General features: G+C 29.2%; 4 protein-coding genes across 7 annotated transcripts; 3 read left to right on the top strand and 1 right to left on the bottom strand.

The window, feature by feature from the left end:
- Positions 1–3,051: 3,051 nt before the first annotated feature.
- LOC111036006 (phosphomannomutase) lies at positions 3,052–4,928 on the top strand. 4 transcript variants are annotated; one of them, XM_022317868.1, is made up of 6 exons: positions 3,052–3,223; positions 3,339–3,390; positions 3,466–3,583; positions 3,667–3,743; positions 4,258–4,525; positions 4,592–4,928. In XM_022317868.1, the coding sequence occupies exons 1-6, from the start codon at positions 3,165–3,167 to the stop codon at positions 4,810–4,812; spliced, it is 795 nt and encodes a 264-aa protein (XP_022173560.1). In that variant the 5' UTR covers positions 3,052–3,164; the 3' UTR covers positions 4,813–4,928. The 4 variants fall into 4 exon arrangements, with proteins under 4 accessions (XP_022173560.1, XP_022173563.1, XP_022173561.1 ...); XM_022317871.1 differs by having other exon boundaries at positions 3,073–3,223; positions 3,299–3,390; XM_022317869.1 differs by having other exon boundaries at positions 3,082–3,223; positions 3,278–3,390.
- On the bottom strand, positions 4,781–6,775 carry LOC111036004 (tyrosine-protein kinase RYK-like). The gene has a single exon (XM_022317866.1). The coding sequence runs from the start codon at positions 6,539–6,541 to the stop codon at positions 4,943–4,945; it is 1,599 nt and encodes a 532-aa protein (XP_022173558.1). The 5' UTR covers positions 6,542–6,775; the 3' UTR covers positions 4,781–4,942.
- A 275-nt stretch (positions 6,776–7,050) lies between these two features.
- Positions 7,051–10,888, top strand: LOC111036005 (NADPH:adrenodoxin oxidoreductase, mitochondrial). Its single transcript, XM_022317867.1, has 9 exons — positions 7,051–7,324; positions 8,586–8,705; positions 8,762–8,980; positions 9,077–9,292; positions 9,362–9,554; positions 9,626–9,790; positions 9,853–9,990; positions 10,419–10,586; positions 10,669–10,888. The coding sequence occupies exons 2-9, from the start codon at positions 8,586–8,588 to the stop codon at positions 10,803–10,805; spliced, it is 1,356 nt and encodes a 451-aa protein (XP_022173559.1). The 5' UTR covers positions 7,051–7,324; the 3' UTR covers positions 10,806–10,888.
- A 4,643-nt stretch (positions 10,889–15,531) lies between these two features.
- Positions 15,532–16,790, top strand: LOC111036007. Its single transcript, XM_022317872.1, has 2 exons — positions 15,532–15,940; positions 16,177–16,790. Exons 1-2 carry the CDS (start codon positions 15,783–15,785, stop codon positions 16,685–16,687), a joined length of 669 nt encoding a protein of 222 aa, XP_022173564.1. The 5' UTR covers positions 15,532–15,782; the 3' UTR covers positions 16,688–16,790.
- The last annotated feature ends 1,729 nt before the right edge of the window (positions 16,791–18,519 follow it).

Here is an 18,519-nt window from a genome sequence, read left to right as displayed (position 1 = left end):
GCATACTCATCTATGTCCTATATTATATTTTATGTATTATTATTATAGACATGGTCGTAAACACTGCTGCGCACACGAACCCGCATTATTATATTAGGACGTATATTATTATTATACTGATATAATGAAGTACTCACAACTAATAACCCGGTATACATAATAATCATAATAATAATAATAATAATATAATATACTGCAGCATGTATGTTACTGTTATTATTGTTATTATTATGATATGATGGCTGGTGGTACGTATGAGCACATTGCCACGCAATTCGGGAATTACGACAGTGTTTTAACGATTTTTATTTTTATTTTTTTTTTTAATAACTTTATTACACTCGGACTTGGACCACCGTTATAATACTACACCTTTATTATTATTATTATTATTATTATTGAATTTTTTGTTGACCGCTGGGGTGATGGGGTGATCCATTTAAATGCAAGCCATCATACACATATTATAGGTACCTGCTGTAGCGGCCACTGCACTAATTTACCTGGTCGATAATTTTGTTTTCAAAAACATTTTTCTACTGGAGCGTCTCTGCGAAGATAGTTTTACAAAATAGAATAATTTTATTATTTCCACAGTTGTTTTCCATCTATTTTCATGGACAATTCACAAGACGTGATAAGGTGCTCACCGGTGGCGATGAGGGTGTCATACTGTCATCCCCCCCTATATTTTGGCTTATTTTTGTCACATAAATTATTGATATTTATAATTTATGCAGAAAAATGGAAATGAATAAATGATAATACAATGAAATCAGCCAATATCAGTAGGTACACTATTATTGTCACTGACTCGAGTACACAATTGAACAAAAAAAGGAATCGACTACCTTTGATTCATGGTAGGTACAAGTTCTTTGCTAGTTGCTGCTTATAAGAAATAAGAATAGATGGTTCAAAATGTCTATGTTTACAAACTTAATGATAATAATTAAATATCATTATTTTCATAAAAATAAGCCATCATACCGGTAGACAATATACAATAACAAAATCCTATTCAGTATTCCAGTGATAAAAACTAAAAATAAACTTGAGTTAGAACAGCCGATAAGATAACATATTTTATGCGTTATAAATAGGTAACGTACTATTGTACTAACGTCACAAACCCAAATACCCCATTCTGTATGTGCAAGGCATAACAGACAGATATGATAAATGAAATAACTCGTGTTCCAATCAATATTTGTAATTTTTTTTGTTTTCCATTTAATTAATAGACGCTTGTACTACAATAATTGCATCATTTACATAATTTAAATGAAAAATATTGATTAGAACACAAGTTGTTTCATTTGTCATATCTTTCTGTTACACGCTGTATACAGTGTGTTCACCAATTTAGGGAACTCTGAATTTCTAGACCGGGTTATATTGGAATAAATAATTTTTTTTTAACGCTAGTGATATATAAATACACTTTTTCAGATAAATTTCAAATTTTTTACCCTCTCGGTCGGTATGAGCATGCACAATACAATTTTGAATACCAAATTCGGATAGACTACATTTTTTTAAAGTCATTTTGATCTATTAACCATAATGACTCTAAAACCAAAATTCACCGAACAAGAGCCATTTAAATTTTTATAAATAATATATTTTTACGATTCATGAAAATGTATAAAACCATTTATTATAATTATTTATTATTGGTTACTTTTTGAATATTTTTACGTACTTGTTTAAGAGTTACAAACAAGATTAAGGTAATATGGGTATACAATTATTTATAAAAAATCGATTACAACACACAACAGTTATTTTATAATTACGCAATGGATTAAGTAAATTGTTCAAAGTTTGTGCTACGTGATTGTCGATGCCTATATTATTGAAAATGTTGTAGACATCCTCTATTAGTTTCCGACATTATTTGATTTTTAGTAAAGACATTCCCCGCAACCACGATTTAATTTTTTAAATCTTCTATGTTGACTGCAGGTTGATCGCGTGGACTATTCTTTTCAAATGTCCAAATAAAAAAAATCAATCGAGTGGAGTCTGGAGATCTTGCTGGCCATTCAATATGGGACCATAAGTGCCAAACCATTTTCCCAAATAATATTGTATACCCATATCATGTTATTATTAAGTTCATATCATGTTATTATTAAGTATGTACCTACGTCATCCGTGGAATTAGTGCGTTACCAATACAAACTGGAATATATATTCATTATTCGCAAAATGACACTTAAAACAATATTTTTACCTCGAAATAAGTCGGGGGGGGGGGCTAATTGAAGACCTGGCGGTGCTTAGCACCCCCTGGCACCCACTCATGTGTGCCAAAGCTCGACCTATAAATTGGTAACCGGTGGCTGTCTAACTATCAAAGCATTAAATTTTACTCCGTTAGTCGTCAAGGATCAGCTCGAGTCTATGTATATAGTATATTGTTAAAACATAAGTTATAAGAAAAGGACTTTGCTAAATAAACATATATTTTAAGTTAAAACTATCAAGTAAATAATAAATAACAACAGTACTTTGCGGAAACCTATATACCTATACTCTATAGGTAACTTTAATAATACCTATCACGCAAGTATGTACTTACCCATAAGCATTAAATATTTTTTATTTTCACGAGGTCATTTTTTGTCAATTCCTATAAAATATCAAAAAATAATTAAACACAATTACTTTTTTAGCCTACTTGAAACTGAACTGCAGTGTTACCTTCATTTACAGCAAACAATAATTATTTCGAAAAATATAGTACTTATTAATATTTTTGAAAATAATGTTGTCACTTTATTTGACGTTATTGCAGAACAACATGAAAAAAAATTTTTTTTAATTTGAAAACTCAATTTTAATGTAAAGATTTTACAATTTTATTTAGTCCAATTTCGAACGGGTACCTGGTTATTATTTCAGTTTTAAATTTTTAATAATTGTCTGATCAAAAGTGTCCAACTAATACAAACGAATAGGGTTAAGATGGGTTATCTAGCGCGCTCTATTGGACTTTTTTTGCGGTTTTCGTTGATAACAAACAAATAACAACAATTATTTCCTGATAAAACCGCCGCGTCGTGACGTGAATTTTGAATATGTGGACTTTTTAGTTGATATTTTTTTACAAATCATTCAATTATTTTCAAGTTATAAATCATAAGATTACAACTGGAATGGCATCAATCACTGTCAATAGATTATTTAGCGGAACGATCAAACGGGCGTGCAGCAGGTAAATATTTATACCTTGTACACACACATTATTATTAAATATTAATAATAATAGGATTGTGTATGTGGTTAGAAGCGATTAGTAATCAAGGTTTTGAATTTCTAACGATGAATAGAAGCACGATTTGCCTGTTCGATGTTGACGGAACGGTCACAGATCCTAGACAGGTATGATATCCCCCAATTATCCCTTGTGTTACGTAGATATAGTCGTAGTTTCTTAACGTTTCAAACTTTTTGAAGCCAATTGATCCGTCCGTGAGGTCTTATATGATTGACGAGCTCAAGAAAAAAACACTCATTGGGTTGGTGAGTGGTTCAGATATATCAAAGATAGAAGAACAGCTAGGAGGCCCAGAATGTAAGACTTAATTTCATGTCTGGTTACTGTTCCATTTTTGAAAATTAATTTCACCAAAATAAACTTGTTTTTTATCTGTTCAGACACAGCCCAATTCGACTATGTGTTCGCAGAAAACGGCCTAGTTGCATTCAAGAATGGTGCAGTTTTAAAAAAACAAGTATGTTAATCTATTATTATAAGTCACAACCTTTTGAAGAAATTGATTCATATTTTAAATACTTTTGTACTAGTCTATTTTTTGGTGTATGTATTATAATTTCAATTCATTTAACTACTATAACATGATTAAATATTATAAACAGGAAAAAATGGATTAAACTAAATATTGTGGATAGTAGACGCAAAATAAGTAATAGGGTAATTATTATAACTTTGTTTGTGAATTGTATTATTTGTGATTCCAAGTGATTGGAATGATTGCCATTTATTTAGACACATCATTTTTTACTATGTAGTAGGCATCGAGGCAACTAGTGAAAATTATAAATTACTACCTACACTTTTTGAAAATAATTTATACAAATTTATACAATTTAAGTATTCAATTTCTTATAAACATAAGCAATCAAATACCAAAATACTTATGCACTAGTTCTCTAGTACTTAAATTCAGTATTAAATGTTGTTTTAAAAAATGTGTAGAATAATATTCAATGGTTTTTTTTCTACAGACAATTGTTGATTATTTGGGCGAAGAAAAACTGCAGACATTTATTAACTTTGCATTGGGCTACATGTCAAAAATACAATTGCCAGTGAAACGTGGTAATTTTGTAGAATTTAGAACTGGCATGATCAATATCAGTCCTGTTGGTAGGTCATGCTCAAAAATTGAACGTGACAATTTTGAAGAATATGATAATGTTCATAACATTAGAAAGAAATTTATTGAAAGCATTAAAGAAAACTTACCAGATATTGGGTTGACTTACAGTATTGGTTAGTACTGAATTATATTGATGTAGCATTATTCATATGTTCTATAACACAATTGTTTCTGTTTAGGTGGCCAAATAAGTTTTGACTGTTTTCCTATAGGATGGGATAAACGATTTTGTCTACGCTATGTTGAGGATGAGTTTAAAGACAACATATATTTTTTTGGAGATAAAACATTTGTCGGAGGAAACGATCATGAAATTTTCAATGACCCAAGAGTGATTGGACATACAGTTATTAATCCAGAAGACACCATTTCGCAATTAAACAATCTGTTTAATAAATAATAATAAAATTTAAAGCATTAGAAATAATTTATCTGTACAATTTGGCTCTTATGTAGGAGCAAATAAAAATAAATAAATAAAACAAAAAATTATCACAACTGCAATACAAAACATAAGTCAATAGTAAATTTTATACAAATTTAACAAGTTGATTGTTGAATTCATTCATAAATATAGATAGTTGGGAAAATGTTGGCCTTTCATTAGGGGATAGTGCCCAGCAGCATGCCATCACTGTGAACAGTTCATCGGGACAGTTGACTGGCTGAGTTAATCTGAAACCATCTTGAAGGTAAGCCGACATTTCAAATGGATCAATGTCGGCATATGGTTGCTGGCACAAAGTCAAGAGTTCCCAGAGTAGAACTCCAAAAGACCAAATATCTGAGGCAGTACTAAATTTCTTGTGCTCCAAACTTTCAATAGCCATCCATTTTATTGGTCTGTTCTTATTATCTCCTAGACAGTGATAGTCACTGGGAAATAGATCTCTTGATAGAGCATTATCAGCTATCTGAATTTTCAATTCTTGGTTGACGAGACAATTTCTTGCTGCAACATCTTTGTGTAAATGTCTATTTTTATGTAAATATTGCATGCCGGTTATTATTTGTAGTGTCATGTCGATTATTTCTCTAGTAGTTAAAGTGTATGAAATGCTTTCAGACGTTTTACAGTTTTGTAAAAATTTCTTTAAATTTTTATTATTGTTGTATTCGTATAAAAGGAAAGGTTCTACGTGCTGTTCAACAGACACGGCTTGAATTGTTAATATGTTTTTATGATTAAGTCCATACATACTCAGTCCTTCATGTAATAGCACAGATATTTGTACAGCGCTTGCTTGATCGGTTACAGTCTTGACAAACACGTCTTCATCTTTTCCATTCACATCTGTGTACAGGCCTTTGTAAACTCGTCCAAATGTACCTTCTAGTTCAATGCTCTGTAATCTAACTCGTTGCCTCTGCACACTTAGCTCTACAATGCATTCATGTAAATCTTTTACTTTGGTTTTTGACCCTGGTAGTGATTTTTGGTTGAACTTGTTGCTTGAATTTAGTGCTGATTTTAAAAACATATTTACTTCATTGTTCTGGAAACCTTTAATAATCATGAGATCTCGTGCTTTATCACGGTGGAAAGTGGTGGCCAAACAACAAATTATGGCTAGTGCCACTAATGAGGACGCAGCAGCAATCATATGGTAGAAAAATGATGGTTCGTAGTAAGGTGGTATGGAAGAGTCTTTTTCAGGAACAATTGTTGTTTCGTTGGGATGTTGATCTATGCAAAATTTTTTAAACACAAGGTTGACATCTGTAACATCATTTTGCCAGTTTTCTGAAGTTTGAATTGACAGACTAACGTCAGCATTGCCAGACTTCACTGCACAAGGCAAAGACACGGAGAATACGGATGGCAAGTCAGGCACAGTACCCTCTTGAGCGATATTGAGTTTTGGAACCACAATATCCTCATCAGCCTGTATAGACATTTTGTACAACAGAGTACTCTTGGAGCTCCAAGTTAAGTTCAAAGTGTTGACAAACGATGGTACTTCCAAGGCATATTGCACAGCATTGACGTTGAGTTGGCCGCCGCGCACATAATACAGTCGAGCAGCCAAGCCCATCAACGGTTCCACGTCGTTGGCATCGAAATACAAATCAAATTGTTTGCAATCGACGATGGTCAGCAACAGTGGTAGTATCAATAGATGTTCCATATTATTCGATTCGTTTATTGAGTGGTCACGGAGACCATAAAAGTGTAGTAGACATTAGGAACTATCGTGAACTGTAATTTACATCGTTTGGGCGTTACGAGAACGTCGCGGAGACGTGTGAGTGGTCCCATTGCGGTTTTTCACATTACAAAAATCAATAATAAAACCATATTTAAGAAATAATAATAATAAATAAAAAAATACTAATTAAAATGCAGTTACGAGTGTTACGATTATCGCAAGCGACGGAAGTGCATTCACATTTCAGTGTAAACAAAAACAAATTACTGTCAAACATTTGATAGCATCTGAACAGTCTGCCCACATTTGAAAAAAACTTTTGCTTACCACAGAATAGATTATAATGTTAAGTTGGTACAGCTTCCTAACCATCAAAGTCCCGGCGTCCCCCCGGCAGCGGCTGATCTCTTTTATCAATCCAACGTTATCTATAACGAACTTCGACACGGACTGCACTGAGATTACACGACAACACATCGACATCACACTATCACAGACGTGCACAGACTCCAGAGGGCAGAGATCAGAACGGTTGTGTTCCTGTTTAGTATTCTGTGACACTGGAATTTGAGACTCTGGACTCTGGAGTACTGGATATTCGACAGTCACATTTGTATTTGTATTTTGTGCCAACAGTGCGATCCTCATCTCATTACCATAATCATTTCTTGCACACTTGATGTACAAAAATTAATATAATATTCATTTGAATCTTAAAGAAAACATTGATTTTATATACGTAGAATTTTAAATCAACAAATTGTAAGTAAAAACTATTTCACTATTGTTTACAATCATTTTTACTGCAGTGAAACTCTTTAAAAAAAATAAATTGTTTGTATTACTTCCATAAACTTGTAATTTTTTGGATCTTATTGAGTGTTTTGGAAAAAATACATTATTGATCCCACATCATAATCAGTCAAAAACTAGAAGTCTCTAAATATTGTTAAGTTTTATTTTTTAAAGATTATAATATATATGTTCTACTGCATGTAATGTTGAGTGACGTAATATGGTACAAAAGTAAAAAAACTCTACTTTTGTACATAATAATAACATGATACTTACCTATAAGTTGTTTAAGATTAAATCATTTGAAAAGCAAAAACATTTTTGATACCTATTTATATTTTATTTGTTTAAAAATAAATATCCTAAACTCTCCCAAAGAAACTTAGTGCTACCATGTTGGATGTATTAAGATTTCTTTTTTTTATTATAAACATATTTACAAAAGATTTAGTTATTAATAGGTCAGAGGACTTGTAGCTCTAACAAATCACCAAATATGCACTAAAATGTATAAAATATGCATTTTAAAATTACTATGCATATTATAATTCATTAAAAATAAGATTATGTATTTGAATATATTTTATTTAAATCTTGATGACATGCGTGTGGGAACAGTCAACAACCATATTAATATGATCAAAATTTTAAATAATTTTAAATTCAACATTATTTTGGTTGTATATTAAATATTTAAAACAAATAAAAACTTTATAAATAACGCAATAAATTATTGAAAATATGCATCTTAACGTATAGAATCGAAGAAATATGCACCAAAATCAAAGAAAACTCAAAATATGCATTTATATGCAAAATACAATTTCAAAACTAGCTTTGTTTCAGCATAAAACGTATTTCCTTCTTACTCTGCTATTTTTGTGATTGTGCAAAACAAATATGCAAATGATACAAGTCCTCTGCCCTAGTTATTAAGCATAATAAACCTTATAATTGCAAACAATTTAATAGAAATTATGAAAATAATTAAGTTTTCATTCTTTGACCTATACTATTATTTCAGTAAATTTTATCATTCAATTTGAAAAATTGATTGATATTTAGTATAATATTATACTGTTGATTTAAGTTTATTTTATGTTGTTTGAAAATAATTTTAATTTGTTTATAATTACATTAATTGGATGATGTGATAATCTAGTTTCAGTTACCAAACCATTAGTAATGTATTATATTATACAAATAACAACTTAAATTTGGCTTACAGATGCGATGGAGATACTTAAGTCATGCAATAAGGAAGTATTCAAAAGACGCCAACGGATTTCATGTCGGCATTGTAGGTGCTGGCCCTGCAGGATTTTATTGTGCGCAACAGTTACTAAAAGTAATATAAAACTCCCTTTAATATTTAAATAATTTTTTTAACTCATTATATTTTAGAAAATACCTGGCTGTCAGATTGATATATATGAAAGATTACCAGTTCCATTTGGTCTTGTACGTTATGGAGTAGCTCCTGATCATCCAGAAGTCAAAAATGTTATAAACACATTTACTAAAACTGCATCAAATGAAAATGTTAGATTTATAGGCAATGTCTCACTTGGCCATGATATTTCTTTGGCCCAACTTAAACATTCCTATAATGCCGTAGTATTAGTAAGTTCTGTATTAGTATGATAAGTCATGTGGTAGTTAAATAATAAATTTATATTTTATATATTAATGTGAAATAATGTTTTTTTATTTATTTAGGCTTATGGAGCTGATGAAGACAGAAAATTAAAAATAGCTGGTGAAAATTTATCCAACGTTGTATCAGCAACAAAATTTATAGGATGGTATAATGGTTTGCCAGCAGATAAAAATGTCAAAGTAGATTTGGATGTCAAACATGCTGTTATTGTAGGACAAGGAAATGTTGCTTTGGATGTTGCTAGAATATTATTAACACCTGTTGATGAACTTAGAGTTGGTACAGTTGATGTTTATAATTATAGCCTTTGATGATTGAAATTAAATATTGTTTTTTTTCTTCAGAAAACGGACATCACAGAATATAGTTTAGAGGCTTTGGCACAAAGTAAAGTAAAGAAAGTCACTCTTGTGGGTCGACGAGGTCCTTTACAAGTAGCATTTACAATTAAAGAACTAAGAGAAATGTTGAAATTACCTGGAGTAAGCACACATTTTTTTGAAAATCAGATGAATAATATCGATAAAGTCATTAGCGGTAATTTTTTTAATAAGTTATTTTCAATAAATTAAAAATTACCTATTTTGTATTGATGAATACTATTACAGATTTACCAAGACCTCGTAAGCGGTTAATACAACTCATGTATGATGCATCCTTAAAAACAGAAGTTCAAGATAAATTGTTTGACATATTGTTCTTGCGAACACCTATCTCAATATTAGGTACAACAAAAATAGAAGGAATTGAACTGGCTGTAAACCATTTAGAAGGTACACAAATTGTAATGTAATTTATAAACATAATAATTTTTGACAAACAAAAATATTTTTAGGTGAAAGAGCAGTGGTTACGAATGAAAAGTATGCACTAAAATGTGATTTGGCTTTTCGCAGTATTGGATATCGGAGTGTCCAAGCAGATCCTGATGTACCTTTTGATAAAATATCTTCAACAGTACCTCAAAGTATAGGTATGGTAATTGTTTTGATCAAATAGAACCAGTGTTCGAAACAATCACTTAAAAAATGAATTCTTTCATGTGCATGTTTAGTCTTTAAAAAGAGAACTCATTCACGTTCATGTTCATTGAGAAAAAGGATTGCTTTCACTAGGTCGTTCATTTAATTTTTTTAAATTTCTTGTATTAGGAATTATAATAAGAAAACATTATTATATAATATAATTGATAAATATATCTTAAACATACATTTATTAATCAGCAAATAAATTGAGTCTAAAAAATCGTTGAAATATAAACATTGTTCACATTCAATTCAATAAAAACTAGTGATGTTCGACAATTCTTCACTAAGTATGAACATAAATGTGTGAACTTGAATTCATGAACGACGTTCTTTTTAAAAATTGTTTGTAACTAAACATATTTTACTTTCAAAGGTGTTTACAGTGTTGGTTGGTTGTCATCGGGACCTGTGGGAGTGATATTGTCGACTATGAGTAATGCTTTTCAAGCAGCTTCATTAATCGGTCAACATTTTGATGAAGGCTTGCTTGGTGAGCGAAAGCCAGGGTTTAATTATATTTCAAAAGTATTAGAAGATAAAGGTATCATCATATTAGCTTAATTATTATAGTTTCCAAATAGTCAATAGAAAAAGAAAAAATTTAAAACCAAATATTTTTTTAGGTATAATTACTGTCGATTGGAATGGATGGACAAAAATTGACAAAGTTGAAGTAGAAAGAGGAATAAAATGTGGTAAACCTAGAGAAAAAATTGTCGATGTTGATGAAATGTTACAAATTGGAGGGATACTAAAATAATATTTTGTAATCATAATCAAAATCTAATTTATTGGAGAAAAGTTTAGATAATAAAATATTATAAATGCTTCAAAATAAAAATATGAAATGTTGAATCAGTGATAAGTATAATAAATTTAGGTAAAATTAATTACTTTTTAGTTGTCAATTGTTTTTTACTAATTTTACCATTTGTATTTGATTTTAAATGTTAATACAGAAATTTATTTTTAAAATGTTTTAATTCATTGCTTATTTAAAAAGCATAGTGTATTTCGAAATTTTCCCAAAAACTTTTAATTGTGTTATAAAATGTTTATTATCTTACAACATCATTGATTATTATAACAAGTGTATGGATTTCGAAGCAATAAAAAACTAATGAAAAGCACTTAAAATAAAGCAATAAACCTCTACAAAAGTTTATTTTATTGATACTTTAAGTTAAAATTTGGACGAAATTGGATAATTAAGTAAAGAATAACAATTTTAGTTATTTTGTTGTAAATTATTTTAAAATATTGTTGATACTGTAACCAAAAAATCTAAAAAAATATAGACTAAAATATATTATTATGTAAAATAGCAGCTGTTCCTAGCTAATCATACATACATTGTTTTTATTATCTTGAAATATGCAGTTTAAATTCTTTGTAAATAAAATTCTGAATCCATAGCTGGGCCCTTACAGTACCTTACGTTAGGCTCCCCCATCTAAAAAATCAACTATGGCGTCATAATATGTCATAGATAAATTAGGTGATAGCATCTATCTGCATCAAACTATTGACCTCTTTAATATTTTCACTTTTTATTTACCTTATAGTTTTAAATAGTGATGTATTAAATTTAATATTCTAATTAAATTTGTTCAGTGTGTTACCAATTACCACCATACAAAATAATTAAATTCAATATCGTTATTTTTGTAAATGGATAGGTGGGTAAATATCTACAGTGGAGTGGTGAATGTAATTTTTAAGTTAGTTTTAGCCCCTCTAAATAAATTTAAAATGATGCCATTTAGGTTCCTATATTGCAATACTTATTTAGAAGCCCCACGTCTCCACAAAAATGTAGGATGTTATTTGTGCTTAGATATAAATTTATGTAAATTGTAAGATGATAATAATTATTGTTTTGGGATAAAATTGTATAAATGGAAATTAGTTTGCAAGTTTTGCCAAATGACATAGGTACCTATTAATAAAAATCTATACCTAGAAATTAGAATAAAGAGTTTCAAAATGTGTGTATGGCTTATTTTAAAGAAAAGGAATTAAGACCAGTGACTAAGGTAATGATCAATGTTTTATAAAAAATTAAATGATTTGTATTTATTGGATATTGTATAATAATTATTTTATAAAAATATCGAATATTTTTATTTTTATTTTTTTTATTTAGAAATCAAAATATATGGTTACAAATTTAAACAAGTTTAACAAATAGGTACAGTTTTGATTACCTACCTCCTGTAAGCTAATAGCTTGTGTTGGAGGTGGGGAGTTACTACATTTACCGACAAAATAAAACAATTAATAAATTAATTAGGTAATTTCTTATAATATTACGTACATTATTGATTCATGATACTATCACTTGCAAAAAATATAATAAGGTAAAGAAAAGACAAAGTGATACAAAGTTTAAAAATAGATTAATAATACATTTAGTTGATACAGCATTTTAACAATCAAAATAATATACTGTTATGTATATAAATAACATATAATTTAGCAATAATTTACAATAGAGAATAAAACTAATACACATTATTATTCAATTCTAAAAACATATATTTATAGGTATAATAATCCTTTTTTATTAATTTTTTTACATGAAATAATATTTTTTTTAAAGTCCAGAGGCATAGAATTGTAGTAAGTTGGGCCAAGGTAATCTATAAATGTTTGACCAAAAGATTTATTGGTATATTTAACTGGGAAATCATATTTTCTAATTTATCTTATGTGACTATTGTCATTATGTAACTGCTCAATATCAAGTTGTTTAATAATGAACATAATTGCTATTTTGTTTATATAATTGTTTTACTGGCAAGACCCCTAATTCCTTATAATTATCAATTGTTGATCCTTGTAATGACAGCTTATTTAGGCAAATTCTAACAATGTTATTCTGATTTATAATCAGGTGATTTAAAATATTGTTTCGAAGGCCACCCCATACCAATAAGGCAATAAACCGTATTGAAAATTGGATTGGTATAGAGCAAAGTAAACTAATCTCATTGTTTTCTTTGGGACTATTTTTTTTAGTTTGAACATATTATAAGTTATAAAGCGTAGTTTCCCTAATAGATTGTTAACATGTAGGTTCAATTTCAAGTAATTATCAATAATTAATCCTAGATATCTTATTTTTGTAACCTTATTAATTTGCTTGCAGTTACTTGAGTTACAGTTTTTGTTATTAGAACATTCATGTAATGAAATGGAGCTAATAGTAGAATCGAATTTATTAATAGAGAACGGTATAAACACTGTTTTTTCTATGTTTAAGGATAGATTTCTTTCTTTCAATATTTTTAATACTTTACGAAAGCCAGTTACCGATTTTTCATAAACACCTTCCCATGTATTATGTGAGAAGAGCAGACAGGTATCATCTGCATATGTTACTATTGAACCCTCAAAGTTAATATCACAAATTTCATTAATATATAAAATGAATAAAATAGGGCCCAATACACTACCCTGAGGTACTCCATATTTAATTTCATACATGTTACCATTGACTCCATTAATTTTAACTGTTTGTTTTCTATTAGTTAAATAGCTTTTAAACCAGGTTAGACTACACTTATTTATTCCAAATAGAATATCGTGATCAACCGTAACAAATGCCTTGGCTATATCTATAAAAATGTTAATTAGTAATAGCTATCGCAGAGGACTTGTAGCTCTAAAAAATCACTAAATATGCACTAAAATGTATAAAATATGCATTTTAAAATTATTATGCATGTTATAAAGCATTAAAAAATAAGATTATTTGTATGAGTATATTTTATTTAAATTTTGATGTCTGTGACCGACGTCCCCGTGGCTCGTATTGATAATATCATATGCAGTGAACAATACCTGTAGGTACGTAAATAAAATTAATAACCGGAGAAGTGTCTCTAGGAAAAACATGCATGTGGGAACAGTCAACAACCATATTAATATGATCAAAATTTAAAATAATTTTAAATTCAACATTATTTTGGTTGTATATTAAATATTTAAATCAAATAAAAACTTTAAAAATATTGAAAATATGCATATCTTAACGTATGGAATCGAAGAAATATGCACAAAAACTAAAAAAAAACTCGAAATATGCATTTATATGCAAAATAAAATTTCAAAACTAGGTTAATTGTTTCAGCATGCAACGCATTTGTTTCTTACTCTGCTTTTTTGTGATCGTGCAAAACATATATTCAAATGCTAAGTATTAAAAGTACTCTGCCCTAGCCTTATAACTAAGGCTATGCGATTTTATAGCAAAGGTTTTTTGGCGGGGACTGTGATGGAAAGTTACCTAAGTACAACATTTAATTTTGTATCAGTCTGTGATTGAGTAATAAGAAGTAGGTGCCTAAGTCTTTTTTTGCATTTTACCCTAAACATACGCTAACCTAACCTACGAAAATGTCAAATATTTCTTCAATCGCATCAAATTTGTATTCTCCAGGTAACCGTCACTATATTATCGTCAGTAATATAGTCAAAATGTTCGAGTATCATCAAATTAAATTACAATGGGTAGTTTATATAAAAATGTACAAGACTTGGCGGCTTAAGTGGAGCCTCGTCCAATAACTTTACCCCAACGGTAATAATAATAACTATTAATTATTAATTGTAGGAACTTAATAACTTATAAAATAATAGGTACCTAATATGATTCTTACATAAATCGCATTAGTTTTAAACGTTTTATATTTTTCTGACTACCGATAATAAACACATAGCTCAGTTTTTTATGGAATGGAGAATTTTAATTTATAATAATTCTTGTTGTAAACTTTAATATTAATAAATAAATTTAATGAACAAGATTCTTATCTTTCACATTTTTAATTCAGACTTCAGAAAATTAAAACTTTACTTTTTCATTAGTTTAATTTAATGTTATTAAATATATGTAGTTAACTTATTATTAATTACTTTATATTGGTATCGAGAATCTTTACAAAAAAATTATTCACATTAAGAATTTAATAAATATTTACGTTTGGTATGGCTTAGGCAGAATAAAAAAAACTAATACAACTGGGTAAGGACTATAATTTTGAATCAGTTATATTAAATCTTAATGACTTAATTAAATTAAATTTATGTTTTGTTATTATCATCATAACAATAATAGTATGACCAACTGAATAAAAATTTCTATGTCATTGTAAAAAATAGCCTAATCAATAAAAATGTATAATATTATTTTACTGCGTAAAAATGAAATTTTTGTCTCTGGCTATTCAGGGTGTTTATTTTAACAGTAAACAGTATTGTTTCATTATATCTATAAAAGTGTTATGGTATTTGAAAATATTTTTTTCACATTTATTATTACAAATTAAAATTGTTAAAAAAATTGTACCATTCATAATAGTTATATTAGTTTTGCTATATTTTGTCGTTAGCATATTTTATAATTTTTTACCATTTTTAATGGCCTACATATTATTATATTCCGAGTGGATTATTTTTCTTCGATTTTTTATGTGGCTATAGGCATCGTGCAAGTTGTAATGCAGCGCGCCCCGTGGACTATTCTATAAGTTTTGGAGGGTAATACTATTATCATTTATCATAGCAATCACTATGGTACAATGGTTGTAGTAGCGTACTAGCGTAGTAAAATTAAATTAAATTAAAATAAAATTTAAAATTTATATCAAAACTATAATTCTAAACATTAATTAGGTAGTACTAGGTGTTTATTATTTCAACCTATTTTTGCATTCAACCTTCTGTCGAGGTAATGTCGAAAATCAGAGGTAAAAGTCACCAGATGTGCTGTGTAGTTAATTGCACAAATACTCAGAGTAAAACGGAATCAATTAAATTATTTCGATTTCCGTCTAAGCCTCATGACATTGAACAAAGAAGAAAATGGATACATGCTATCAAACGAAAAAAGTAAGTAACTAGAAAGAAAGTAAGTTCACAGTAACTTCGATTGTTCTATTACATTTGAATGTCAACAATCAGAATAATCTTTGTTATATAGGCAGTAGGTTTACCAAAAATATTGTGAAATAGCCATAATTGTTTGTGTAAACAGTTTAGTAATGCTTCAACTGAATTTATTTAATAGATATTAGGTAGATAATATGATTTATTTTAATAACAAGTTGATATTCTAATTTTTTCAGTGCTGATAATAAACAATGGGAGCCTACTCCCTATTCCAGAATATGTAGTGCTCATTTTATTGGTGGTCAATATTCCAAACATCCTCAGAGTCCAGCATACAGTCCTACATTATTTCCTGTTATTTACAAACAAAGCAATTTATCAAAAAAGAGTGTTGACCGTTTTGATCGTCATATAAAGAGATCTATCCACAACTGCAGTACATCTGCAGTATCAACCATAGATACAAATATTTTACATGAATCAGACGATTTCACAGAATCACAAAGTAATAGTAATAGTTTATGTAAAAATGTAGCTATTCAATGTTCATCAGTTATTGTGAGTGATACTTTTGAATTTAGTTGTGAATTTTTTAACAACAGTGTTAGTACCCAAGCAAATATTGTAAATGTTGAAACTTTATACTTTAAACCTGTAATGGTAGATGCTAGTGTAGGTTGTGTAGATTCAGCTTTAGAATATTTTTGTGGTTACCAGTCAGTTGAAATGTTTACACTTTTCTCCTAGACCAGCAGGGCATTGACAAGATGCACTTACAACATTTCTGTTAGTAGCATTTACCTATTACGAGAATAGTTTTAAAATATAACATGTTGTCATTGTATTGCAATATTGCTATAATATTATTTATAAGTATTATAATAGTTAACTTACCTCTAATTTAACCAGATATGGATCTAGTGTAACAGACGTTTGTCTTATGACATAACTACTAATTAAGCAAATGTTTTCTGAAGTGATTTCTTTAACATTGAAAACGTGATTACTTTCAACCAATTTTTTCCCTTTGAATTTGACGTTTTCCGAAAATTCACCAATATTAATATTTTTAAATCCCGAATAAATTATTATATCACCGTTCATAATTAAAAGTTATTATATTTCGATATTTTATTAAAAATAATTGCATCCAAATACAAAAAATAGTAATAAAAATAGCATTGTAGGTACTAAACAACAACAAATAATAGCCCTCCAAAACTTATATTTTTGTCTACTATGCGCGCTAGTGTCGATTGACTATTATCTGCACGATGCCTATACAAATTGAATTTCCAACGAATGGTTAATTAGTTACCAACTACATAGTATTTAAATTTTTGATTAGAGGACTGATCAAACATTTTTGGGGGGACCTTTACCCCTAGTACATTCATTTTAACATTTAACAAGTACAATTAGGTGTACAGTATAAGACATTAAGTAGTTAAATACTCCCGAATCTGTACGGCTGTGCTTTTATAAGAATCAAACAACATAACATGCAATGAAATAATTATTATTATCTTATAACCTAAAATCAATAATTTAAGAATTAAAAACAGACTGACAAGACTTTGTAATGCTCTTCTGGATAAAGTCCTTTTCGGCGGTCAATCCTCCTTAGTCCTTCTCCTCCTCTCAATAACAAATACCTAAAGGCTAAAGTTCGAAGACTCAAGAAACAAACACCACATAGGTACCACATCTATACTGAGGGAAGCCATTATACAACCCGACATCCAATTAATTACAAACATCATCAACTCCTTAAAAGAAATCGAGTTGCATATACAAATATACAATTTAATTTAAGCATAAACTATAACGTAAACTGTACATTATTATGTTATACAATTGTAAATCAAAACTAATAGGAGCCGGCGTAATGAAAATGAATTGAAAAAAAAAGTTAAATACTCGTTGTAAATTCGACTGTTATTTATGAAAATAGCAGTCGAAAATGAATATCATGTTTCGGGACTTGAAATCGAAAATGCGCATGCCTAACCGAATTCGAGAGCAAAAATATTTTAAAGACAACGGTAGGTATGATAGAAAATACATTTGATTTTTTTGCAAGAATAAAATTGTACAACGACTGAGTTGGGTTAAAAACTATTTTCAAAAACGTTAATACTTTCCGAGACGGGTAATCAGTATTTACTGTTAAAAGAATCGCCCATACCTATACTATCTCTGTATTATACGCGAAACGATGGTAAATTTATAAAACACCTACCTACCTATATATATTGTTATGTGTATCGTGTACACGTAGACAGGCAATTCGGTTCATAAAACCGATGGGATCGATATTCTTTTTTATTTTATAATAATTAGACTATATATACGCCTATACCCCACCTATATATTATATATTATATATTGTCGCTTTGTTCTTCCTACCGCCCCGGCAGTGTGATGCGATTTACATTTGTTTTACATACCATTTTCATAACTGATGCGGTGGTGTACATTTTTTTCTTTTTTTTTAATACACGTTTCTGTTTTACGGTTCGCATCTGAATGTCAGTCACAGACAACGCAGCACAGTGCTATAATATTATAGCCCAAAG

This window comes from Myzus persicae, unplaced genomic scaffold (genome assembly GCF_001856785.1).
Source record: "Myzus persicae strain clone G006 unplaced genomic scaffold, MPER_G0061.0, whole genome shotgun sequence".
NCBI lineage: Eukaryota > Metazoa > Arthropoda > Insecta > Hemiptera > Aphididae > Myzus > Myzus persicae.
Note: the sequence above shows the minus strand (reverse complement) of the source record. Positions and strands in the feature narration are given on the sequence as shown.

Bases quoted from the DNA above. Each gene is read 5' to 3' on its own strand.
- LOC111036006 (XM_022317868.1), top strand. From the start codon at position 3,165: ATGGCATCAATCACTGTCAATAGATTATTTAGCGGAACGATCAAACGG. The intron at 3,224-3,338 runs GTAAATATTTAT...AACGATGAATAG, and splicing joins ATCAAACGGGCGTGCAGCAG to AAGCACGATTTGCCTGTTCG. The intron at 3,391-3,465 runs GTATGATATCCC...AACTTTTTGAAG, and splicing joins CGGTCACAGATCCTAGACAG to CCAATTGATCCGTCCGTGAG.
- LOC111036007 (XM_022317872.1), top strand. From the start codon at position 15,783: ATGTCGAAAATCAGAGGTAAAAGTCACCAGATGTGCTGTGTAGTTAAT. The intron at 15,941-16,176 runs GTAAGTAACTAG...TAATTTTTTCAG, and splicing joins CATGCTATCAAACGAAAAAA to TGCTGATAATAAACAATGGG.
- LOC111036005 (XM_022317867.1), top strand. From the start codon at position 8,586: ATGCGATGGAGATACTTAAGTCATGCAATAAGGAAGTATTCAAAAGAC. The intron at 8,706-8,761 runs GTAATATAAAAC...ATTATATTTTAG, and splicing joins GTGCGCAACAGTTACTAAAA to AAAATACCTGGCTGTCAGAT. The intron at 8,981-9,076 runs GTAAGTTCTGTA...TTATTTATTTAG, and splicing joins CCTATAATGCCGTAGTATTA to GCTTATGGAGCTGATGAAGA.
- LOC111036004 (XM_022317866.1), bottom strand. From the start codon at position 6,541: ATGGAACATCTATTGATACTACCACTGTTGCTGACCATCGTCGATTGC.